A 26,052-nucleotide genomic window follows, 5' to 3' on the forward strand; every position below is an offset into this window, starting at 1 on the left:
CCGAGCGTTATCGAGCGCTATAGGGCGTTACCCAGCGCTAGCCACAATCGCTCCGCAGCGCTCTACCGGGTGCTTGGTACCCAAATCGCTCAACTTGTTCGAGAAACGGAATCGGCAGGAGACGTGCCAGACTATGATCGAGGACTACGCGGGAAAGCTGGACAATATCATCACTGGCGATGAGCCGTGGATCTACGCATACGACCCCGAGACCACCGACCAGTCCAGCGAGTACCGTGCCCCGAACGAGCCGAGGCACAAGCGGTCGCGCCAGAGCCGCTCGAAGATCAAAGTCATGTTAACGGTATTCTTTGACTGCCGGGGGGAGGTGCACCATGCATTTTTGCCCAAGGGTCAAACAGTTAACAGTAAGACTACTACCTGAGTGTTATGCGGCGGTTACGGCCATCATTGTGCGTGATTTTTTAGCGAAAACCAACACGCATGTTGTTCTGCAATCACCGTATTCACCAGATTTGGCCCCGGCAGACTTTTGGTTGTTTAACAAACTGAAACGGCCGCTTCGGGGACACCGGTTCGAGACCTGTATTGGCGTTCTCCCTTGGCCGTCCGACCCGGAAGAGGATGGTCCCTGAGTGAGTCTCCTATCTGACCACCGATCAGTTATTTGAGGCAATGAACGATGAATGGAGAAGCATTCCACCATCCACAATTCAATATCTTGTGGAGTCAATGCCGAAAAGGTGTCGCATGGTTGCAGGGCTCCACTAGTCGGGAGTGGAATCCTTAAAAGGAGAGTTCTTAGTGCCGTTCCACGACTTACCCCCGAAACACTGCACGAAGTAAAGCCAGCCAAATTGTGGCTCAATCGGGACACGAATATTCAGAAAGATTTGGTTGGAAATTGCCGAAGCAAAACCGAAGTTGCCGCAGCAAAAACGAAAAATGGAGGCCCCTTTCGGGGCCCTCCCTCTTTTTCTCTTCTCTTCCTTCTACACATTCTCATGTCCCGAGCTGTTTACGCGGACTTGAACCGCGTTGTTTCCACTCCGGTCTCTGCGCACCTACCGCAAGACCGTCGCTCTTTGTTGAGAACGGTGTGCTAAAGGCCCAATATATATCTACTGTGTAGTCGTTTGTATGGACTGTATTGGAATGCATCGGTATGCGCCCAACCCGCTCTAGCCATTTAAACCTCTCGCGGAGCGAATTCATATGGCCACCGCGTTTCGGTTTTTGCTCTTCATTTAGCGATCGCTTGCGCTGCGTACGTATGAATGAATGACCGCTCGCGCTGGGTATACCTGTACGGGTACCCGTACGTCCGTATTCGACCGCGCTGGGCATTCGACTGGTCAACGATCGCTCGCGCTGGGTCTTCGAAGACCCGATCGCGCAGGGCATTTAAACTTCGTATCGTATTGCATTGCGCATGCGCACTTTGATGCACAAACCTCGATTTTTCAGTTCGGATCGGCTGCCGCGGCAACAGATGGGCGCGGTAAGGAGATATTTCTGGCAGTGGCGGGACGGGGGAATTTCTGCGTTGGTGTAAAAGAGACAAGAATATCACCGTCTCGCTCTTGCCCATTGAATTCCCTATCTCGACCCGAAGCTTGCGGCGCTTGGGTAGTTTCGTGACTCCCACACAAGTAGGCTTGTCCCTATTGACAGGATAAGGAAGGAGGAATGACCGCGGTCGGCTAGCAATGACAGCGCACGATGGAGCGAAGCCGGGATAAAAATCAAAAATTCATTTTTGGATTTCAGAAAAATGAGATATGTTTTCTTAAACTACAAGATGAAACTAAGAAATGACCCAAAAACTAGAGTCTCTGTTCTTCCAGGTTCTGAGAAACAGCCCGTCAAAGTCAAGATTTGTGAAAATATTGCGTGAAAAATTGAAAATAATCCATCAACTTTGAAGGTCTGTAACTCCTATAATAATGGCCGGAATCGAATTTCAAGCACAGTTTTGGAAAGGTATATTATCATGCTTTAAAATTGTTGACAGTTAAAGTAAATTGAAATTGAATGTCAGAAAATATTAAGCATTGTTTCGCAAAACTCCTAGATTTTTTTTCAATTTTCTGTTTTTAACCTTACGCCATCGCTAAGGATTGTGAAAGATTGTAATATGATTCATACTCACTTATAGTCTAGAATGTTTTGTAACAATAAATGATAGTTTTTTTTGCGCATATGCGCGCATCTTTACGTTATTCCGTACTTTGTATGTGAAGCTTATAGTTTATCACCTACTAGGCGTCTCCATCATGCCATATGCCGCATCGTGTGTGGTAAGAAATATGTGAAATTCTCATTCAATGAAATATAGGTCGATGATCGTATCGTAAAAATTTGAAGCAGGGTAGTGGTTGAACATCACGTAAAAGGGGAAAGACAAGCCAAGTCAATGGCAAAGAATGAAATTTGGTTTGGTTTACTTTGAATGTATTAGGTCGCTTTTTCTTGTTCTACAGCTCACAAACATTTTGTTCTGTTTGTACCCTTACCTGTAAAAGTTGAAGTTAATCTTCAAGTGTTGGTGAATCACACTGCGTGTAGAATAATTTAAATGCAAAAAACCGAAATCTTGCGGCACCTTTCATCTCCTTTGTGTGGTTAACTAAGCAACGTATTATTGTGCTCGTGGGGCATTGACGGATCTAGTGGACACAGCATTTAAAATCAGCTGTTTCATGGTTCCGGAGAAAATGCTGCATCAGACAGTGAATTATTAGTATCGGCATTAACGCCTATCCGTCTTTCGTTCATTAGTGACGATTCAGATATCATCTGGATAAACTTGATGCCCCAAAGTGTTAGGTTTTGCAGGCCAATTGTGATCGAGTTTGAGAAAGAGTCAAAAGAAAAAGTTATACAAACAGTAGACGAAATCAAAAGCCAAATAACCAGGATATGTTGGAGGGAGGGTTACTAAAAATTATAAAAAACATGGACAATGATCGAACAAAATTGTATTGGAAAAGATGTACAAAAATTTGGTGTTAAAGTAGATGAACCAAGGCAAATGGGGGAAAATAGTACGACGGGAAACGTTTGTCGTCGGGCTTATTCAAACATAGAAAAATTGAGCGATATTTTGCAAATAGAAACAGAACTTATAGAAAGGTTTCGAAATATTTTAATAGCCATCAACTGTTCACAGCCTTTAAATTCAAAAACTATTGGTCCATATTGCAAAGACACATACATTTTTACATACATCGTTACAATTGGTACAAAATGCCTTCTACTGTCCATAAAGTTCTTGCGCATGTAGATAAAATAATTGTGAATGCCCCAGGTCCATTTGGATCCTTAGGAGAGGAAGCAGCAGAAGGTAGAAATAAAATACACAGAAGGGATAGAAGAGAACATGCCCGTAAAATGTCACAAGAATTCAATATAAAAGACATTTTTATGAGAGCATTACAATCATCCAATCCAAACATTTCAACAATATTTCTGTCTAAATCATTGAAAAATAAAAAAAACAAATCCCATACCCAGACGCAGTAAAAACATTCTTCGTAGATTACAGCTCCTCAAATAGTAACAGACCCTTGCCAATTCAAAACCAAGAATATGATGGTACAAGCTCAGAAGAATTCAGAAGTTTTTTCCGCATTAAATATCAATTATTTTCCAGATAACAATATTTTGAATGAATGTTTGTTGTAAATTTAATTTGTTTTATATCAAACTAAAAAAAATCTTAAGCTAATGTAAAAAAAAAATTGAAAAAATAATGCACCCATAGAAAAGTCTAAAAATATGAGGTTTTTGCAGCGCCACCTGGCGGGATTGTCCAGAAACATCATAATTTCGTGTAATATAATAGTATTACACGATATTACAATGAAAAAATTGCAAAACATTTGATTCCGAATTTTATCCCGGCAATTTGCTCTTTTCGCTCCATAGTGCAGCGGCCGGGCTCGTGAGCACACTTTATTGCAATGGCTGTCATTTTTGGTAGGAATGACAACTTTTATTTCATTGCATTGAAATATTGCATCCATCTATTAGCAGCTTAAGTGGCCACACGGCACGTAATTTTCAATTGATAAAGAAACCGGCATAAGTCCCCGAAGCGAAAATGGAATTACTGAGAGTAAAGAAGTTGCAATGCAGGAAGATGTAGCGCGTCACTGCATGAATATCTTTGGCGCGTTTAATTTCTACTAAACGTAGAAAGTTGTTCCTCTAAATTTTGTGTTATAAATGCATATCATACTACTGTCTATCTCTGCTCAAGCCATACTGGGCGTTTTATGCAGGAATGATGATATATAATGTCCTCAAACTAAAAACGCCGCCACGGTCACCGGATCTAAAACTTTGTGGCGTGAAGTAACAAACACACGCGAATCGAACACACCCTCGTGTTCTGTCCAGGGTGCCACCGGTCACTCGACATGGGGTGCCTGGATCGTCATCTCAAAGTGTGCCCCTCCATCGCCTGCATTTGCCGGCGCTGTGCATTCACAACCGCCAGGCCGTGCGAGCTACAACAGCACCTGCGTGAAGTCCACCAGCTCCTGGGAGAACGCTGCCCATCATGTTTTTGCCATTTCTGCAACCGTGGGCGCTGAGCCGCCTACCGATTTCTGGATCTTCCATCTTCCCCGATCGCCTACCGATTTCTGGATCTTCCTAAATTTGTCTCAGTGCACTTCATTTCGATTTACTGATTCTTTATCTTCTACCAACACTAGCTCTCTCTCCTGAAGACGTCAAAGTTGCAGTGCATCCACAATTAACTGTAACTAAAACCTACACGGGTAACCTGTACATGTCGGACGATATCCTTGGAAGCAGTCGCGGTGTTTGCGGGGATGGTGCCCACGTGCTTGTTGGTGGAGGAAGATGCTGAGTGCTATAGTCTGTATATCGCCCTAGAACAACCCAAACTTAAAATCATAGCAGCATACGCATCACCAACCACCCGATTGCCGCCTTTAAAAACAATATAAGTAACCTAAATACAACAATAGACAAAACCATTAGCACCATTATCACAGCAGTCCCTAATTGTCACCACTCACTATGGCGGAACACATGGTATGGCACCAAAGGCAAATTTTTCGCCGATGAGCTCGGCGAGACAAATTTGACCCTACTGCCTAATAATGAAGCTACCTTCATCCCGTCCGACCCAAACAAAAACGGAACTGCCATAGACCTTACTATCATATTGGAAGAACAGCAAGATATTGTTGATACAGTTTGAATATTCCAAGATTAAGAGTTGTAAGCAAAATTGTACAGTGATGCTTTCGAGGTGATGTTTTAGGGTGACTCTACTACTTGGATGAGGTGATGCACCAAAAGTGATGCAAAACGTTACTTTTGTATGGGACGTCACCGAACGCTCATCCCCCCTAGCGGCAGAAATGTGTAGCATCGCGTGAAAAGTGTAGTGCGGCGGTCTTCACTAGCCCGTACTTGTATCTTCCCTGACCGGATCCGATCGGACCAGAAGACCGTCTGAGTTACCCTCGTGGGCGGTTTGCGCATGCGCATGGGTCAGTAATGGCGGCCCCCGAGTACCCTGCATAGTGATGGTCATCATGCAAAAATAAGTCCCCCAGTTCCACAAAACATTTGCATTCGCAATTTTTTATCTTTATTACAAATTACCGATGGCTCTATACACTTTCATTAACATTAAAAATTACCTTGTCTTGTAATAGTCCTATACTTAAACAATAAACCTTATCCGCACTACTTATTCACGTTTCCACGGTACGCCTCCGGACCCACATCGGACAAGCGGCATTCCAAAGAAACTCCTGAATAAAGATAATCTGCAAATAAAAGTTGATAGAAACACTTTTTATTGATATTCATGCACGCCATATGATAAAATACTTATCTTCTTTGGTTTTTTAACGAGGAATTCTGCGAGATCGGATCGCACGAGAACAGCAGCAGTACCTCCATGCGGAAGAGTAACGATGTAAACAACACGATGTAAAATCGAGCAAATACGTCGTGTTCGGGCTGAATATGAGCCGCAAAGCAAGCCCACGCACAATTTCTTCACTCTTATCGATAAAGATCACCAAATAACACGGAAAACACCACTAATTTACGCACTTTATTTACACTGCGCTCGGCGCACTCCAAGCCGGTCCCGGCGGCTGCCATCACTGAACGCTCCCCTGACAGCTTGACTGTGAGCGTGGGTTTGAGACTATGGTGGTCAAAAATAAGTGTGATCGTTGAACAAAAATCGCGTGTGGCGAAAGTTTATCGGTCCTAAAATTGTTTTAATTTGATAATGTTTTTTTTGTACGGGGTTGAGGTTCCGCCTATTCAACAATTGCATGAAAAATCGGTGATAAAAATAATTTATCCACCCGCAATAAACTTTGTCCACAGGACAACCAAATCCCACAATAATGTAGGCGGTTTCGCTTGGCATTGAGTGATTGAAAATCTGGTCGAAGTGTGAATTTGATTTTCATTGTTATTTTCAAATACATGGACATAAATCATATTGAAAAATGATGGAATCGAACGCATAATCTCTTTTCTATGTTTATTTCCGCTGTAAAATGTGCTGAAATCATTTGACGTGCATTATGGACATGCTTTTTAACTTTTTTATTCTGTATAGTTACGTACAAAAGTACAAATACGTTTGGAATTTGACAAATTTGTTGATCATTAATCAAATCGACGTTATTTATTTAAGTTTTGCAAAAATGAAAACGGTTTGAAAAATTGACTAAGTCCCAAAAGAGCGAGTACGAAAATTCGGGGTCGAAGGTGGGAGTAGGATGGCCTGCTGATTGTAGCAATTGACCGTTGACGATGTTGCACATCGTTTGAAAAGTGTGGGCCAATGAGGGGTGGAAACGGGTGGAGACGGGAGAGACGTAGACGTGACATGGAATTTTGAGTTACCGCTGCCCGCAGGGCCATTGCATGCAGAAGCGAGGCGAGTGAGAAACAGGCTGCGTCGACCGGGCGGATACTCGCGCCGTCGCCCGGCACTCACCGCCAGACTCAACGCCATGACGCCCGTGGACAGATCAAACTGGCTTCGGGAGTTGCGCAACATCCGTGAGCGAATCCGTCGCCTGAGGAACAGGACTGTCCAGCGAGCTACGCACCACGCGCTCGAGCGCAGGAACGACGCAATGCTGAGGCGACACGAGGCTACGAACCAGCAGGAACTGCAAGACGCACAGCGAGACCTCGTAGCAGCGGAAGCAGAGCTCGAAGAAATCCGAAGGGACCAACGGAGACTGTCACCAGGCCAGGTCACATACAGTCGTACAGCTGCCAATCCATGGCAACACCACACAATGCTCACGCGGTTCTTCGATCTGGCGGCCCACGACGATTATGCCAGGACGCTTACTTGCCAAGATCTCCCGCTTTACTACCGATACGCAGTACCGCAAGCAGCACAACGACTTCCTTGGCAGCGTGGTTCAGGCAAACACTGGATACGCCGTGTACGTAGTGGTGCAAGCGTGATCGGTCGAATGGTTTCTTGCTCGATGGCGCTGATCGAGCGGTACTGTATGCGCCTACTGCTGTGTTACCGCAAAGGACCAACGTGGTTTCAGGACCGGGCCGTTTTACCTAGTACTATGTTACAAACATTGCTTAGCAGTAAATTAGTAACAAAACAGCAATAGGAAGAAATTTGAGCAGAAATGTCCAATAAAGTTAGAAAAAAACTGTTATCAAGCATCAACAAACGGTCATAAAATATAACAAAAACAACATTAAACATCAAAAACTTCTGAAAATAGTTCAGCAAACCACGTATTAAACCTGAAAAGCAAGTGTCCAACTTTACGTTTAGCTGGCAAAATTATGACTTTTTGAACTTTTTCGATCATTGCGCTGCTTGGTAACCGATTTTTATTCTCTCTTTTTGCACATGCTTCGTAGAAAGATAAACAAAGAAGATGTGATAAGCGACATTCATTGTTATCAATTCAAAGTACCCTAAAATTGATCGCAAAGTCAGACAAGTCAATGACAATGACAAAACATTGTTTTATGATATTAAGTTTGTTATTATTGTTTCTGGCAGGTTCTGTTCACGGACGAGACAAAAATTTATCATTACGGATCTGAAGGCCGCCGCTACGTGTGAAGAAAACAAGGGGTAGAATAATGGATTTACCATTAAAATCGTAAAACACGGTGGAGGATCCATCATGTTCTGGGGTTGTATGACTGCAAAAGGTGTCGGCAAAATCCATGTTATACGTTGAATCATGGATGCTGCGAATTATATTGATATCCTGAAGGCAACTGTTCAGCATAGTGTTGAACGATTGGGCATAGCGAATGACGTTGCGTTCTACCAGGACAATGATCCAATCCAGCCTGGATGACAAGCATGTGGTTGATATATAATTGCACATCAGTACTAGCAACTCCTCCACAGTCACCAGACCATAATATAATCGAGCATGTTTGGTATCGATAGAAAAAAAAAGTTGATGGATTTTTTTCAATTTACAACGATTACGATTTCAGCGTGAAAATCAAGCGCAGCAGCGTGCTGATGCCTATGCCGGTATCATGGACCTAGCTAGTGTCGAGCACGTGGTCAACGACTTGCAGCAGCCCATAGCACCACCAACAACGCTGGATCGAGCAGGCACCATCGTTCGTTGGCAGTGACCGCTACATGCGCGCGCAATACCAGGATGCGATGGCAATCGTTCGGGCGATGGGCAAACCGAATCTGTTCATCACGATTACATGCAATCCGTCATGGGTAGAAATAACACAGGCATTACTACCCCGCCAACAAGCTGCGGATCGACCGGACTTGACTACCCGTGTGTTTCGAGAAAAACTAAAGGCGATTCTGGCAGATCTGTCCGCAGGAGCGCTAGTGCTTCAGAAACGGGGTCTGCCACATGCACACTGTCTGCTGATTCTTGGAGACAGCGACAAACCGCGATCTGCAGCGGACTACGACAAAGTGGTTTCAGCGGAAATACCAGATTCGGTTAATGCAGAACTGCATGAAACTATCCGGAAATGTATGATGCATGGCCCGTGTGGACCATCACATCCTTAGGCACCCTGCATGAAGGATGGTGTCTGTTCGAAACATTTCCCGAAAGCATTCTGCGAGCACACACGACGTAAGGAAAATGGTTATCCGCTGTATCGTCGCCGTAACAACGGGCGTACCGTGAAGCTCGATGTTCGGCGTAACCATGGCGTTGAACTAGATAACCGCTACGTTGTCCCGTACAATCCGTGGCTGGTTAGTAAATACAACTGTCATATCAATTTTGAGGTGTGCACGGACGGTGACCAGCGTGAAATATTAGTATAAATTTGTCTACAAAGGACACGACCGTGTGGCAGTCTCACCGGACGGGATGGTGGACGAAATTCAGCGGTACATCGATGCACGGTACATTTCTGCGTCTGAGAGTTGCTGGCGGATTATGCGATTCGAGTTACAGGCCAGGTTGGAAGGGTGAACTTCCATTTGTCGCAGGCTCTTACGGGACACGGATTCTTCCGAGAGTACCTGTTCCTTAAGGGGTTCACCCTATCCCCGGACTGCACCCATTGCGTAGGCGTAGTAGAGAACGTGGAGCACGTGCTGTTTTCCTGCCCGCGGTTCGCAGATGTACGGCAACGACTCCTTACTGACCAACAGGACCTCGTACTCACTGCCGAAACGCTGGTGAGCCACCTTCTCAGTAGTCGCCGAAACTGGGACAGAGCAAACGAGGCAGTACACAGCATCACCAGGGAGCTGCAGCGCTCCTGGCGAGCGGAGCAACAGCACCGATCAACGGCAGCAGCAGCGGAAACGAGAGCGGATGCTGCGGCAGCAGAAGCGAGGCGAGTGAGAAACAGGCTGCGTCGACCGGGCGGATACTCGCGCCGTCGCCCGGCACTCACCGCCAGACTCAACGCCATGACGCCCGTGGACAGATCAAACTGGCTTCGGGAGTTGCGCAACATCCGTGAGCGAATCCGTCGCCTGAGGAACAGGACTGTCCAGCGAGCTACGCACCACGCGCTCGAGCGCAGGAACGACGCAATGCTGAGGCGACACGAGGCTACGAACCAGCAGGAACTGCAAGACGCACAGCGAGACCTCGTAGCAGCGGAAGCAGAGCTCGAAGAAATCCGAAGGGACCAACGGAGACTGTCACCAGGCCAGGTCACATACAGTCGTACAGCTGCCAATCCATGGCAACACCACACAATGCTCACGCGGTTCTTCGATCTGGCGGCCCACGACGATTATGCCAGGACGCTTACTTGCCAAGATCTCCCGCTTTACTACCGATACGCAGTACCGCAAGCAGCACAACGACTTCCTTGGCAGCGTGGTTCAGGCAAACACTGGATACGCCGTGTACGTAGTGGTGCAAGCGTGATCGGTCGAATGGTTTCTTGCTCGATGGCGCTGATCGAGCGGTACTGTATGCGCCTACTGCTGTGTTACCGCAAAGGACCAACGTGGTTTCAGGACCGGGCCGTTTGACCTAGTACTATGTTACAAACATTGCTTAGCAGTAAATTAGTAACAAAACAGCAATAGGAAGAAATTTGAGCAGAAATGTCCAATAAAGTTAGAAAAAAACTGTTATCAAGCATCAACAAACGGTCATAAAATATAACAAAAACAACATTAAACATCAAAAACTTCTGAAAATAGTTCAACAAACCACGTATTAAACCTGAAAAGCAAGTGTCCAACTTTACGTTTAGCTGGCAAAATTATGACTTTTTGAACTTTTTCGATCATTGCGCTGCTTGGTAACCGATTTTTATTCTCTCTTTTTGCACATGCTTCGTAGAAAGATAAACAAAGAAGATGTGATAAGCGACATTCATTGTTATCAATTCAAAGTACCCTAAAATTGATCGCAAAGTCAGACCAGTCAATGACAATGACAAAACATTGTTTTATGATATTAAGTTTGTTATTATTGTTTCTGGCAGGTTCTGTTCACGGACGAGACAAAAATTTATCATTACGGATCTGAAGGCCGCCGCTACGTGTGAAGAAAACAAGGGGTAGAATAATGGATTTACCATTAAAATCGTAAAACACGGTGGAGGATCCATCATGTTCTGGGGTTGTATGACTGCAAAAGGTGTCGGCAAAATCCATGTTATACGTTGAATCATGGATGCTGCGAATTATATTGATATCCTGAAGGCAACTGTTCAGCATAGTGTTGAACGATTGGGCATAGCGAATGACGTTGCGTTCTACCAGGACAATGATCCAATCCAGCCTGGATGACAAGCATGTGGTTGATATATAATTGCACATCAGTACTAGCAACTCCTCCACAGTCACCAGACCATAATATAATCGAGCATGTTTGGTATCGATAGAAAAAAAAAGTTGATGGATTTTTTTCAATTTACAACGATTACGATTTCAGCGTGAAAATCAAGCGCAGCAGCGTGCTGATGCCTATGCCGGTATCATGGACCTAGCTAGTGTCGAGCACGTGGTCAACGACTTGCAGCAGCCCATAGCACCACCAACAACGCTGGATCGAGCAGGCACCATCGTTCGTTGGCAGTGACCGCTACATGCGCGCGCAATACCAGGATGCGATGGCAATCGTTCGGGCGATGGCCAAACCGAATCTGTTCATCACGATTACATGCAATCCGTCATGGGTAGAAATAACACAGGCATTACTACCCCGCCAACAAGCTGCGGATCGACCGGACTTGACTACCCGTGTGTTTCGAGAAAAACTAAAGGCGATTCTGGCAGATCTGTCCGCAGGAGCGCTAGTGCTTCAGAAACGGGGTCTGCCACATGCACACTGTCTGCTGATTCTTGGAGACAGCGACAAACCGCGATCTGCAGCGGACTACGACAAAGTGGTTTCAGCGGAAATACCAGATTCGGTTAATGCAGAACTGCATGAAACTATCCGGAAATGTATGATGCATGGCCCGTGTGGACCATCACATCCTTAGGCACCCTGCATGAAGGATGGTGTCTGTTCGAAACATTTCCCGAAAGCATTCTGCGAGCACACACGACGTAAGGAAAATGGTTATCCGCTGTATCGTCGCCGTAACAACGGGCGTACCGTGAAGCTCGATGCTCGGCGTAACCATGGCGTTGAACTAGATAACCGCTACGTTGTCCCGTACAATCCGTGGCTGGTTAGTAAATACAACTGTCATATCAATTTTGAGGTGTGCACGGACGGTGACCAGCGTGAAATATTAGTATAAATTTGTCTACAAAGGACACGACCGTGTGGCAGTCTCACCGGACGGGATGGTGGACGAAATTCAGCGGTACATCGATGCACGGTACATTTCTGCGTCTGAGAGTTGCTGGCGGATTATGCGATTCGAGTTACAGGCCAGGTTGGAAGGGTGAACTTCCATTTGTCGCAGGCTCTTACGGGACACGGATTCTTCCGAGAGTACCTGTTCCTTAAGGGGTTCACCCTATCCCCGGACTGCACCCATTGCGTAGGCGTAGTAGAGAACGTGGAGCACGTGCTGTTTTCCTGCCCGCGGTTCGCAGATGTACGGCAACGACTCCTTACTGACCAACAGGACCTCGTACTCACTGCCGAAACGCTGGTGAGCCACCTTCTCAGTAGTCGCCGAAACTGGGACAGAGCAAACGAGGCAGTACACAGCATCACCAGGGAGCTGCAGCGCTCCTGGCGAGCGGAGCAACAGCACCGATCAACGGCAGCAGCAGCGGAAACGAGAGCGGATGCTGCGGCAGCAGAAGCGAGGCGAGTGAGAAACAGGCTGCGTCGACCGGGCGGATACTCGCGCCGTCGCCCGGCACTCACCGCCAGACTCAACGCCATGACGCCCGTGGACAGATCAAACTGGCTTCGGGAGTTGCGCAACATCCGTGAGCGAATCCGTCGCCTGAGGAACAGGACTGTCCAGCGAGCTACGCACCACGCGCTCGAGCGCAGGAACGACGCAATGCTGAGGCGACACGAGGCTACGAACCAGCAGGAACTGCAAGACGCACAGCGAGACCTCGTAGCAGCGGAAGCAGAGCTCGAAGAAATCCGAAGGGACCAACGGAGACTGTCACCAGGCCAGGTCACATACAGTCGTACAGCTGCCAATCCATGGCAACACCACACAATGCTCACGCGGTTCTTCGATCTGGCGGCCCACGACGATTATGCCAGGACGCTTACTTGCCAAGATCTCCCGCTTTACTACCGATACGCAGTACCGCAAGCAGCACAACGACTTCCTTGGCAGCGTGGTTCAGGCAAACACTGGATACGCCGTGTACGTAGTGGTGCAAGCGTGATCGGTCGAATGGTTTCTTGCTCGATGGCGCTGATCGAGCGGTACTGTATGCGCCTACTGCTGTGTTACCGCAAAGGACCAACGTGGTTTCAGGACCGGGCCGTTTTACCTAGTACTATGTTACAAACATTGCTTAGCAGTAAATTAGTAACAAAACAGCAATAGGAAGAAATTTGAGCAGAAATGTCCAATAAAGTTAGAAAAAAACTGTTATCAAGCATCAACAAACGGTCATAAAATATAACAAAAACAACATTAAACATCAAAAACTTCTGAAAATAGTTCAACAAACCACGTATTAAACCTGAAAAGCAAGTGTCCAACTTTACGTTTAGCTGGCAAAATTATGACTTTTTGAACTTTTTCGATCATTGCGCTGCTTGGTAACCGATTTTTATTCTCTCTTTTTGCACATGCTTCGTAGAAAGATAAACAAAGAAGATGTGATAAGCGACATTCATTGTTATCAATTCAAAGTACCCTAAAATTGATCGCAAAGTCAGACAAGTCAATGACAATGACAAAACATTGTTTTATGATATTAAGTTTGTTATTATTGTTTCTGGCAGGTTCTGTTCACGGACGAGACAAAAATTTATCATTACGGATCTGAAGGCCGCCGCTACGTGTGAAGAAAACAAGGGGTAGAATAATGGATTTACCATTAAAATCGTAAAACACGGTGGAGGATCCATCATGTTCTGGGGTTGTATGACTGCAAAAGGTGTCGGCAAAATCCATGTTATACGTTGAATCATGGATGCTGCGAATTATATTGATATCCTGAAGGCAACTGTTCAGCATAGTGTTGAACGATTGGGCATAGCGAATGACGTTGCGTTCTACCAGGACAATGATCCAATCCAGCCTGGATGACAAGCATGTGGTTGATATATAATTGCACATCAGTACTAGCAACTCCTCCACAGTCACCAGACCATAATATAATCGAGCATGTTTGGTATCGATAGAAAAAAAAAGTTGATGGATTTTTTTCAATTTACAACGATTACGATTTCAGCGTGAAAATCAAGCGCAGCAGCGTGCTGATGCCTATGCCGGTATCATGGACCTAGCTAGTGTCGAGCACGTGGTCAACGACTTGCAGCAGCCCATAGCACCACCAACAACGCTGGATCGAGCAGGCACCATCGTTCGTTGGCAGTGACCGCTACATGCGCGCGCAATACCAGGATGCGATGGCAATCGTTCGGGCGATGGGCAAACCGAATCTGTTCATCACGATTACATGCAATCCGTCATGGGTAGAAATAACACAGGCATTACTACCCCGCCAACAAGCTGCGGATCGACCGGACTTGACTACCCGTGTGTTTCGAGAAAAACTAAAGGCGATTCTGGCAGATCTGTCCGCAGGAGCGCTAGTGCTTCAGAAACGGGGTCTGCCACATGCACACTGTCTGCTGATTCTTGGAGACAGCGACAAACCGCGATCTGCAGCGGACTACGACAAAGTGGTTTCAGCGGAAATACCAGATTCGGTTAATGCAGAACTGCATGAAACTATCCGGAAATGTATGATGCATGGCCCGTGTGGACCATCACATCCTTAGGCACCCTGCATGAAGGATGGTGTCTGTTCGAAACATTTCCCGAAAGCATTCTGCGAGCACACACGACGTAAGGAAAATGGTTATCCGCTGTATCGTCGCCGTAACAACGGGCGTACCGTGAAGCTCGATGCTCGGCGTAACCATGGCGTTGAACTAGATAACCGCTACGTTGTCCCGTACAATCCGTGGCTGGTTAGTAAATACAACTGTCATATCAATTTTGAGGTGTGCACGGACGGTGACCAGCGTGAAATATTAGTATAAATTTGTCTACAAAGGACACGACCGTGTGGCAGTCTCACCGGACGGGATGGTGGACGAAATTCAGCGGTACATCGATGCACGGTACATTTCTGCGTCTGAGAGTTGCTGGCGGATTATGCGATTCGAGTTACAGGCCAGGTTGGAAAGGTGAACTTCCATTTGTCGCAGGCTCTTACGGGACACGGATTCTTCCGAGAGTACCTGTTCCTTAAGGGGTTCACCCTATCCCCGGACTGCACCCATTGCGTAGGCGTAGTAGAGAACGTGGAGCACGTGCTGTTTTCCTGCCCGCGGTTCGCAGATGTACGGCAACGACTCCTTACTGACCAACAGGACCTCGTACTCACTGCCGAAACGCTGGTGAGCCACCTTCTCAGTAGTCGCCGAAACTGGGACAGAGCAAACGAGGCAGTACACAGCATCACCAGGGAGCTGCAGCGCTCCTGGCGAGCGGAGCAACAGCACCGATCAACGGCAGCAGCAGCGGAAACGAGAGCGGATGCTGCGGCAGCAGAAGCGAGGCGAGTGAGAAACAGGCTGCGTCGACCGGGCGGATACTCGCGCCGTCGCCCGGCACTCACCGCCAGACTCAACGCCATGACGCCCGTGGACAGATCAAACTGGCTTCGGGAGTTGCGCAACATCCGTGAGCGAATCCGTCGCCTGAGGAACAGGACTGTCCAGCGAGCTACGCACCACGCGCTCGAGCGCAGGAACGACGCAATGCTGAGGCGACACGAGGCTACGAACCAGCAGGAACTGCAAGACGCACAGCGAGACCTCGTAGCAGCGGAAGCAGAGCTCGAAGAAATCCGAAGGGACCAACGGAGACTGTCACCAGGCCAGGTCACATACAGTCGTACAGCTGCCAATCCATGGCAACACCACACAATGCTCACGCGGTTCTTCGATCTGGCGGCCCACGACGATTATGCCAGGACGCTTACTTGCCAAGATCTCCCGCTTTACTACCGATACGCAGTACCGCAAGCAGCACAACGACTTCCTTGGCAGCGTGGTTCAGGCAAACACTGGATACGCCGTGTACGTAGTGGTGCAAGCGTGATCGGTCGAATGGTTTCTTGCTCGATGGCGCTGATCGAGCGGTACTGTATGCGCCTACTGCTGTGTTACCGCAAAGGACCAACGTGGTTTCAGGACCGGGCCGTTTTACCTAGTACTATATTACAAACATTGCTTAGCAGTAAATTAGTAACAAAACAGCAATAGGAAGAAATTTGAGCAGAAATGTCCAATAAAGTTAGAAAAAAACTGTTATCAAGCATCAACAAACGGTCATAAAATATAACAAAAACAACATTAAACATCAAAAACTTCTGAAAATAGTTCAACAAACCACGTATTAAACCTGAAAAGCAAGTGTCCAACTTTACGTTTAGCTGGCAAAATTATGACTTTTTGAACTTTTTCGATCATTGCGCTGCTTGGTAACCGATTTTTATTCTCTCTTTTTGCACATGCTTCGTAGAAAGATAAACAAAGAAGATGTGATAAGCGACATTCATTGTTATCAATTCAAAGTACCCTAAAATTGATCGCAAAGTCAGACAAGTCAATGACAATGACAAAACATTGTTTTATGATATTAAGTTTGTTATTATTGTTTCTGGCAGGTTCTGTTCACGGACGAGACAAAAATTTATCATTACGGATCTGAAGGCCGCCGCTACGTGTGAAGAAAACAAGGGGTAGAATAATGGATTTACCATTAAAATCGTAAAACACGGTGGAGGATCCATCATGTTCTGGGGTTGTATGACTGCAAAAGGTGTCGGCAAAATCCATGTTATACGTTGAATCATGGATGCTGCGAATTATATTGATATCCTGAAGGCAACTGTTCAGCATAGTGTTGAACGATTGGGCATAGCGAATGACGTTGCGTTCTACCAGGACAATGATCCAATCCAGCCTGGATGACAAGCATGTGGTTGATATATAATTGCACATCAGTACTAGCAACTCCTCCACAGTCACCAGACCATAATATAATCGAGCATGTTTGGTATCGATAGAAAAAAAAAGTTGATGGATTTTTTTCAATTTACAACGATTACGATTTCAGCGTGAAAATCAAGCGCAGCAGCGTGCTGATGCCTATGCCGGTATCATGGACCTAGCTAGTGTCGAGCACGTGGTCAACGACTTGCAGCAGCCCATAGCACCACCAACAACGCTGGATCGAGCAGGCACCATCGTTCGTTGGCAGTGACCGCTACATGCGCGCGCAATACCAGGATGCGATGGCAATCGTTCGGGCGATGGGCAAACCGAATCTGTTCATCACGATTACATGCAATCCGTCATGGGTAGAAATAACACAGGCATTACTACCCCGCCAACAAGCTGCGGATCGACCGGACTTGACTACCCGTGTGTTTCGAGAAAAACTAAAGGCGATTCTGGCAGATCTGTCCGCAGGAGCGCTAGTGCTTCAGAAACGGGGTCTGCCACATGCACACTGTCTGCTGATTCTTGGAGACAGCGACAAACCGCGATCTGCAGCGGACTACGACAAAGTGGTTTCAGCGGAAATACCAGATTCGGTTAATGCAGAACTGCATGAAACTATCCGGAAATGTATGATGCATGGCCCGTGTGGACCATCACATCCTTAGGCACCCTGCATGAAGGATGGTGTCTGTTCGAAACATTTCCCGAAAGCATTCTGCGAGCACACACGACGTAAGGAAAATGGTTATCCGCTGTATCGTCGCCGTAACAACGGGCGTACCGTGAAGCTCGATGCTCGGCGTAACCATGGCGTTGAACTAGATAACCGCTACGTTGTCCCGTACAATCCGTGGCTGGTTAGTAAATACAACTGTCATATCAATTTTGAGGTGTGCACGGACGGTGACCAGCGTGAAATATTAGTATAAATTTGTCTACAAAGGACACGACCGTGTGGCAGTCTCACCGGACGGGATGGTGGACGAAATTCAGCGGTACATCGATGCACGGTACATTTCTGCGTCTGAGAGTTGCTGGCGGATTATGCGATTCGAGTTACAGGCCAGGTTGGAAGGGTGAACTTCCATTTGTCGCAGGCTCTTACGGGACACGGATTCTTCCGAGAGTACCTGTTCCTTAAGGGGTTCACCCTATCCCCGGACTGCACCCATTGCGTAGGCGTAGTAGAGAACGTGGAGCACGTGCTGTTTTCCTGCCCGCGGTTCGCAGATGTACGGCAACGACTCCTTACTGACCAACAGGACCTCGTACTCACTGCCGAAACGCTGGTGAGCCACCTTCTCAGTAGTCGCCGAAACTGGGACAGAGCAAACGAGGCAGTACACAGCATCACCAGGGAGCTGCAGCGCTCCTGGCGAGCGGAGCAACAGCACCGATCAACGGCAGCAGCAGCGGAAACGAGAGCGGATGCTGCGGCAGCAGAAGCGAGGCGAGTGAGAAACAGGCTGCGTCGACCGGGCGGATACTCGCGCCGTCGCCCGGCACTCACCGCCAGACTCAACGCCATGACGCCCGTGGACAGATCAAACTGGCTTCGGGAGTTGCGCAACATCCGTGAGCGAATCCGTCGCCTGAGGAACAGGACTGTCCAGCGAGCTACGCACCACGCGCTCGAGCGCAGGAACGACGCAATGCTGAGGCGACACGAGGCTACGAACCAGCAGGAACTGCAAGACGCACAGCGAGACCTCGTAGCAGCGGAAGCAGAGCTCGAAGAAATCCGAAGGGACCAACGGAGACTGTCACCAGGCCAGGTCACATACAGTCGTACAGCTGCCAATCCATGGCAACACCACACAATGCTCACGCGGTTCTTCGATCTGGCGGCCCACGACGATTATGCCAGGACGCTTACTTGCCAAGATCTCCCGCTTTACTACCGATACGCAGTACCGCAAGCAGCACAACGACTTCCTTGGCAGCGTGGTTCAGGCAAACACTGGATACGCCGTGTACGTAGTGGTGCAAGCGTGATCGGTCGAATGGTTTCTTGCTCGATGGCGCTGATCGAGCGGTACTGTATGCGCCTACTGCTGTGTTACCGCAAAGGACCAACGTGGTTTCAGGACCGGGCCGTTTTACCTAGTACTATGTTACAAACATTGCTTAGCAGTAAATTAGTAACAAAACAGCAATAGGAAGAAATTTGAGCAGAAATGTCCAATAAAGTTAGAAAAAAACTGTTATCAAGCATCAACAAACGGTCATAAAATATAACAAAAACAACATTAAACATCAAAAACTTCTGAAAATAGTTCAGCAAACCACGTATTAAACCTGAAAAGCAAGTGTCCAACTTTACGTTTAGCTGGCAAAATTATGACTTTTTGAACTTTTTCGATCATTGCGCTGCTTGGTAACCGATTTTTATTCTCTCTTTTTGCACATGCTTCGTAGAAAGATAAACAAAGAAGATGTGATAAGCGACATTCATTGTTATCAATTCAAAGTACCCTAAAATTGATCGCAAAGTCAGACAAGTCAATGACAATGACAAAACATTGTTTTATGATATTAAGTTTGTTATTATTGTTTCTGGCAGGTTCTGTTCACGGACGAGACAAAAATTTATCATTACGGATCTGAAGGCCGCCGCTACGTGTGAAGAAAACAAGGGGTAGAATAATGGATTTACCATTAAAATCGTAAAACACGGTGGAGGATCCATCATGTTCTGGGGTTGTATGACTGCAAAAGGTGTCGGCAAAATCCATGTTATACGTTGAATCATGGATGCTGCGAATTATATTGATATCCTGAAGGCAACTGTTCAGCATAGTGTTGAACGATTGGGCATAGCGAATGACGTTGCGTTCTACCAGGACAATGATCCAATCCAGCCTGGATGACAAGCATGTGGTTGATATATAATTGCACATCAGTACTAGCAACTCCTCCACAGTCACCAGACCATAATATAATCGAGCATGTTTGGTATCGATAGAAAAAAAAAGTTGATGGATTTTTTTCAATTTACAACGATTACGATTTCAGCGTGAAAATCAAGCGCAGCAGCGTGCTGATGCCTATGCCGGTATCATGGACCTAGCTAGTGTCGAGCACGTGGTCAACGACTTGCAGCAGCCCATAGCACCACCAACAACGCTGGATCGAGCAGGCACCATCGTTCGTTGGCAGTGACCGCTACATGCGCGCGCAATACCAGGATGCGATGGCAATCGTTCGGGCGATGGGCAAACCGAATCTGTTCATCACGATTACATGCAATCCGTCATGGGTAGAAATAACACAGGCATTACTACCCCGCCAACAAGCTGCGGATCGACCGGACTTGACTACCCGTGTGTTTCGAGAAAAACTAAAGGCGATTCTGGCAGATCTGTCCGCAGGAGCGCTAGTGCTTCAGAAACGGGGTCTGCCACATGCACACTGTCTGCTGATTCTTGGAGACAGCGACAAACCGCGATCTGCAGCGGACTACGACAAAGTGGTTTCAGCGGAAATACCAGATTCGGTTAATGCAGAACTGCATGAAACTATCCGGAAATGTATGATGCATGGCCCGTGTGGACCATCACATCCTTAGGCACCCTGCATGAAGGATGGTGTCTGTTCGAAACATTTCCCGAAAGCATTCTGCGAGCACACACGACGTAAGGAAAATGGTTATCCGCTGTATCGTCGCCGTAACAACGGGCGTACCGTGAAGCTCGATGCTCGGCGTAACCATGGCGTTGAACTAGATAACCGCTACGTTGTCCCGTACAATCCGTGGCTGGTTAGTAAATACAACTGTCATATCAATTTTGAGGTGTGCACGGACGGTGACCAGCGTGAAATATTAGTATAAATTTGTCTACAAAGGACACGACCGTGTGGCAGTCTCACCGGACGGGATGGTGGACGAAATTCAGCGGTACATCGATGCACGGTACATTTCTGCGTCTGAGAGTTGCTGGCGGATTATGCGATTCGAGTTACAGGCCAGGTTGGAAGGGTGAACTTCCATTTGTCGCAGGCTCTTACGGGACACGGATTCTTCCGAGAGTACCTGTTCCTTAAGGGGTTCACCCTATCCCCGGACTGCACCCATTGCGTAGGCGTAGTAGAGAACGTGGAGCACGTGCTGTTTTCCTGCCCGCGGTTCGCAGATGTACGGCAACGACTCCTTACTGACCAACAGGACCTCGTACTCACTGCCGAAACGCTGGTGAGCCACCTTCTCAGTAGTCGCCGAAACTGGGACAGAGCAAACGAGGCAGTACACAGCATCACCAGGGAGCTGCAGCGCTCCTGGCGAGCGGAGCAACAGCACCGATCAACGGCAGCAGCAGCGGAAACGAGAGCGGATGCTGCGGCAGCAGAAGCGAGGCGAGTGAGAAACAGGCTGCGTCGACCGGGCGGATACTCGCGCCGTCGCCCGGCACTCACCGCCAGACTCAACGCCATGACGCCCGTGGACAGATCAAACTGGCTTCGGTAGTTGCGCAACATCCGTGAGCGAATCCGTCGCCTGAGGAACAGGACTGTCCAGCGAGCTACGCACCACGCGCTCGAGCGCAGGAACGACGCAATGCTGAGGCGACACGAGGCTACGAACCAGCAGGAACTGCAAGACGCACAGCGAGACCTCGTAGCAGCGGAAGCAGAGCTCGAAGAAATCCGAAGGGACCAACGGAGACTGTCACCAGGCCAGGTCACATACAGTCGTACAGCTGCCAATCCATGGCAACACCACACAATGCTCACGCGGTTCTTCGATCTGGCGGCCCACGACGATTATGCCAGGACGCTTACTTGCCAAGATCTCCCGCTTTACTACCGATACGCAGTACCGCAAGCAGCACAACGACTTCCTTGGCAGCGTGGTTCAGGCAAACACTGGATACGCCGTGTACGTAGTGGTGCAAGCGTGATCGGTCGAATGGTTTCTTGCTCGATGGCGCTGATCGAGCGGTACTGTATGCGCCTACTGCTGTGTTACCGCAAAGGACCAACGTGGTTTCAGGACCGGGCCGTTTTACCCAGTACTATGTTACAAACATTGCTTAGCAGTAAATTAGTAACAAAACAGCAATAGGAAGAAATTTGAGCAGAAATGTCCAATAAAGTTAGAAAAAAACTGTTATCAAGCATCAACAAACGGTCATAAAATATAACAAAAACAACATTAAACATCAAAAACTTCTGAAAATAGTTCAACAAACCACGTATTAAACCTGAAAAGCAAGTGTCCAACTTTACGTTTAGCTGGCAAAATTATGACTTTTTGAACTTTTTCGATCATTGCGCTGCTTGGTAACCGATTTTTATTCTCTCTTTTTGCACATGCTTCGTAGAAAGATAAACAAAGAAGATGTGATAAGCGACATTCATTGTTATCAATTCAAAGTACCCTAAAATTGATCGCAAAGTCAGACAAGTCAATGACAATGACAAAACATTGTTTTATGATATTAAGTTTGTTATTATTGTTTCTGGCAGGTTCTGTTCACGGACGAGACAAAAATTTATCATTACGGATCTGAAGGCCGCCGCTACGTGTGAAGAAAACAAGGGGTAGAATAATGGATTTACCATTAAAATCGTAAAACACGGTGGAGGATCCATCATGTTCTGGGGTTGTATGACTGCAAAAGGTGTCGGCAAAATCCATGTTATACGTTGAATCATGGATGCTGCGAATTATATTGATATCCTGAAGGCAACTGTTCAGCATAGTGTTGAACGATTGGGCATAGCGAATGACGTTGCGTTCTACCAGGACAATGATCCAATCCAGCCTGGATGACAAGCATGTGGTTGATATATAATTGCACATCAGTACTAGCAACTCCTCCACAGTCACCAGACCATAATATAATCGAGCATGTTTGGTATCGATAGAAAAAAAAAGTTGATGGATTTTTTTCAATTTACAACGATTACGATTTCAGCGTGAAAATCAAGCGCAGCAGCGTGCTGATGCCTATGCCGGTATCATGGACCTAGCTAGTGTCGAGCACGTGGTCAACGACTTGCAGCAGCCCATAGCACCACCAACAACGCTGGATCGAGCAGGCACCATCGTTCGTTGGCAGTGACCGCTACATGCGCGCGCAATACCAGGATGCGATGGCAATCGTTCGGGCGATGGGCAAACCGAATCTGTTCATCACGATTACATGCAATCCGTCATGGGTAGAAATAACACAGGCATTACTACCCCGCCAACAAGCTGCGGATCGACCGGACTTGACTACCCGTGTGTTTCGAGAAAAACTAAAGGCGATTCTGGCAGATCTGTCCGCAGGAGCGCTAGTGCTTCAGAAACGGGGTCTGCCACATGCACACTGTCTGCTGATTCTTGGAGACAGCGACAAACCGCGATCTGCAGCGGACTACGACAAAGTGGTTTCAGCGGAAATACCAGATTCGGTTAATGCAGAACTGCATGAAACTATCCGGAAATGTATGATGCATGGCCCGTGTGGACCATCACATCCTTAGGCACCCTGCATGAAGGATGGTGTCTGTTCGAAACATTTCCCGAAAGCATTCTGCGAGCACACACGACGTAAGGAAAATGGTTATCCGCTGTATCGTCGCCGTAACAACGGGCGTACCGTGAAGCTCGATGCTCGGCGTAACCATGGCGTTGAACTAGATAACCGCTACGTTGTCCCGTACAATCCGTGGCTGGTTAGTAAATACAACTGTCATATCAATTTTGAGGTGTGCACGGACGGTGACCAGCGTGAAATATTAGTATAAATTTGTCTACAAAGGACACGACCGTGTGGCAGTCTCACCGGACGGGATGGTGGACGAAATTCAGCGGTACATCGATGCACGGTACATTTCTGCGTCTGAGAGTTGCTGGCGGATTATGCGATTCGAGTTACAGGCCAGGTTGGAAGGGTGAACTTCCATTTGTCGCAGGCTCTTACGGGACACGGATTCTTCCGAGAGTACCTGTTCCTTAAGGGGTTCACCCTATCCCCGGACTGCACCCATTGCGTAGGCGTAGTAGAGAACGTGGAGCACGTGCTGTTTTCCTGCCCGCGGTTCGCAGATGTACGGCAACGACTCCTTACTGACCAACAGGACCTCGTACTCACTGCCGAAACGCTGGTGAGCCACCTTCTCAGTAGTCGCCGAAACTGGGACAGAGCAAACGAGGCAGTACACAGCATCACCAGGGAGCTGCAGCGCTCCTGGCGAGCGGAGCAACAGCACCGATCAACGGCAGCAGCAGCGGAAACGAGAGCGGATGCTGCGGCAGCAGAAGCGAGGCGAGTGAGAAACAGGCTGCGTCGACCGGGCGGATACTCGCGCCGTCGCCCGGCACTCACCGCCAGACTCAACGCCATGACGCCCGTGGACAGATCAAACTGGCTTCGGGAGTTGCGCAACATCCGTGAGCGAATCCGTCGCCTGAGGAACAGGACTGTCCAGCGAGCTACGCACCACGCGCTCGAGCGCAGGAACGACGCAATGCTGAGGCGACACGAGGCTACGAACCAGCAGGAACTGCAAGACGCACAGCGAGACCTCGTAGCAGCGGAAGCAGAGCTCGAAGAAATCCGAAGGGACCAACGGAGACTGTCACCAGGCCAGGTCACATACAGTCGTACAGCTGCCAATCCATGGCAACACCACACAATGCTCACGCGGTTCTTCGATCTGGCGGCCCACGACGATTATGCCAGGACGCTTACTTGCCAAGATCTCCCGCTTTACTACCGATACGCAGTACCGCAAGCAGCACAACGACTTCCTTGGCAGCGTGGTTCAGGCAAACACTGGATACGCCGTGTACGTAGTGGTGCAAGCGTGATCGGTCGAATGGTTTCTTGCTCGATGGCGCTGATCGAGCGGTACTGTATGCGCCTACTGCTGTGTTACCGCAAAGGACCAACGTGGTTTCAGGACCGGGCCGTTTTACCTAGTACTATGTTACAAACATTGCTTAGCAGTAAATTAGTAACAAAACAGCAATAGGAAGAAATTTGAGCAGAAATGTCCAATAAAGTTAGAAAAAAACTGTTATCAAGCATCAACAAACGGTCATAAAATATAACAAAAACAACATTAAACATCAAAAACTTCTGAAAATAGTTCAACAAACCACGTATTAAACCTGAAAAGCAAGTGTCCAACTTTACGTTTAGCTGGCAAAATTATGACTTTTTGAACTTTTTCGATCATTGCGCTGCTTGGTAACCGATTTTTATTCTCTCTTTTTGCACATGCTTCGTAGAAAGATAAACAAAGAAGATGTGATAAGCGACATTCATTGTTATCAATTCAAAGTACCCTAAAATTGATCGCAAAGTCAGACAAGTCAATGACAATGACAAAACATTGTTTTATGATATTAAGTTTGTTATTATTGTTTCTGGCAGGTTCTGTTCACGGACGAGACAAAAATTTATCATTACGGATCTGAAGGCCGCCGCTACGTGTGAAGAAAACAAGGGGTAGAATAATGGATTTACCATTAAAATCGTAAAACACGGTGGAGGATCCATCATGTTCTGGGGTTGTATGACTGCAAAAGGTGTCGGCAAAATCCATGTTATACGTTGAATCATGGATGCTGCGAATTATATTGATATCCTGAAGGCAACTGTTCAGCATAGTGTTGAACGATTGGGCATAGCGAATGACGTTGCGTTCTACCAGGACAATGATCCAATCCAGCCTGGATGACAAGCATGTGGTTGATATATAATTGCACATCAGTACTAGCAACTCCTCCACAGTCACCAGACCATAATATAATCGAGCATGTTTGGTATCGATAGAAAAAAAAAGTTGATGGATTTTTTCCAATTTACAACGATTACGATTTCAGCGTGAAAATCAAGCGCAGCAGCGTGCTGATGCCTATGCCGGTATCATGGACCTAGCTAGTGTCGAGCACGTGGTCAACGACTTGCAGAAGCCCATAGCACCACCAACAACGCTGGATCGAGCAGGCACCATCGTTCGTTGGCAGTGACCGCTA

General features: G+C 47.4%; 7 protein-coding genes across 7 annotated transcripts in view; 6 read left to right on the plus strand and 1 right to left on the minus strand.

The window, feature by feature from the left end:
• The window catches only part of LOC131265906 (protein twisted gastrulation-like), a 206,522-nt gene that overhangs the window by 141,448 nt on the left and 39,022 nt on the right, over nucleotides 1–26,052 (minus strand). The gene's annotated exons all lie outside the window — the stretch shown is intronic.
• Nucleotides 8,660–11,531, plus strand: LOC131264568 (uncharacterized). The gene is made up of 3 exons (XM_058266848.1): nucleotides 8,660–8,962; nucleotides 9,035–9,226; nucleotides 11,385–11,531. The coding sequence occupies exons 1-3, from the start codon at nucleotides 8,660–8,662 to the stop codon at nucleotides 11,529–11,531; spliced, it is 642 nt and encodes a 213-aa protein (XP_058122831.1).
• Nucleotides 11,563–14,434, plus strand: LOC131264569 (uncharacterized). The gene is made up of 3 exons (XM_058266849.1): nucleotides 11,563–11,865; nucleotides 11,938–12,129; nucleotides 14,288–14,434. Exons 1-3 carry the CDS (start codon nucleotides 11,563–11,565, stop codon nucleotides 14,432–14,434), a joined length of 642 nt encoding a protein of 213 aa, XP_058122832.1.
• Nucleotides 14,466–17,337, plus strand: LOC131264571 (uncharacterized). Its single transcript, XM_058266850.1, has 3 exons — nucleotides 14,466–14,768; nucleotides 14,841–15,032; nucleotides 17,191–17,337. The coding sequence occupies exons 1-3, from the start codon at nucleotides 14,466–14,468 to the stop codon at nucleotides 17,335–17,337; spliced, it is 642 nt and encodes a 213-aa protein (XP_058122833.1).
• On the plus strand, nucleotides 17,369–20,240 carry LOC131264572 (uncharacterized). The gene is made up of 3 exons (XM_058266851.1): nucleotides 17,369–17,671; nucleotides 17,744–17,935; nucleotides 20,094–20,240. Exons 1-3 carry the CDS (start codon nucleotides 17,369–17,371, stop codon nucleotides 20,238–20,240), a joined length of 642 nt encoding a protein of 213 aa, XP_058122834.1.
• On the plus strand, nucleotides 20,272–23,143 carry LOC131264573 (uncharacterized). The gene is made up of 3 exons (XM_058266852.1): nucleotides 20,272–20,574; nucleotides 20,647–20,838; nucleotides 22,997–23,143. Exons 1-3 carry the CDS (start codon nucleotides 20,272–20,274, stop codon nucleotides 23,141–23,143), a joined length of 642 nt encoding a protein of 213 aa, XP_058122835.1.
• Nucleotides 23,175–26,046, plus strand: LOC131264574 (uncharacterized). The gene is made up of 3 exons (XM_058266854.1): nucleotides 23,175–23,477; nucleotides 23,550–23,741; nucleotides 25,900–26,046. The coding sequence occupies exons 1-3, from the start codon at nucleotides 23,175–23,177 to the stop codon at nucleotides 26,044–26,046; spliced, it is 642 nt and encodes a 213-aa protein (XP_058122837.1).

This window comes from Anopheles coustani, chromosome 2 (genome assembly GCF_943734705.1).
Source record: "Anopheles coustani chromosome 2, idAnoCousDA_361_x.2, whole genome shotgun sequence".
Taxonomy (NCBI): Eukaryota; Metazoa; Arthropoda; class Insecta; order Diptera; family Culicidae; genus Anopheles; species Anopheles coustani.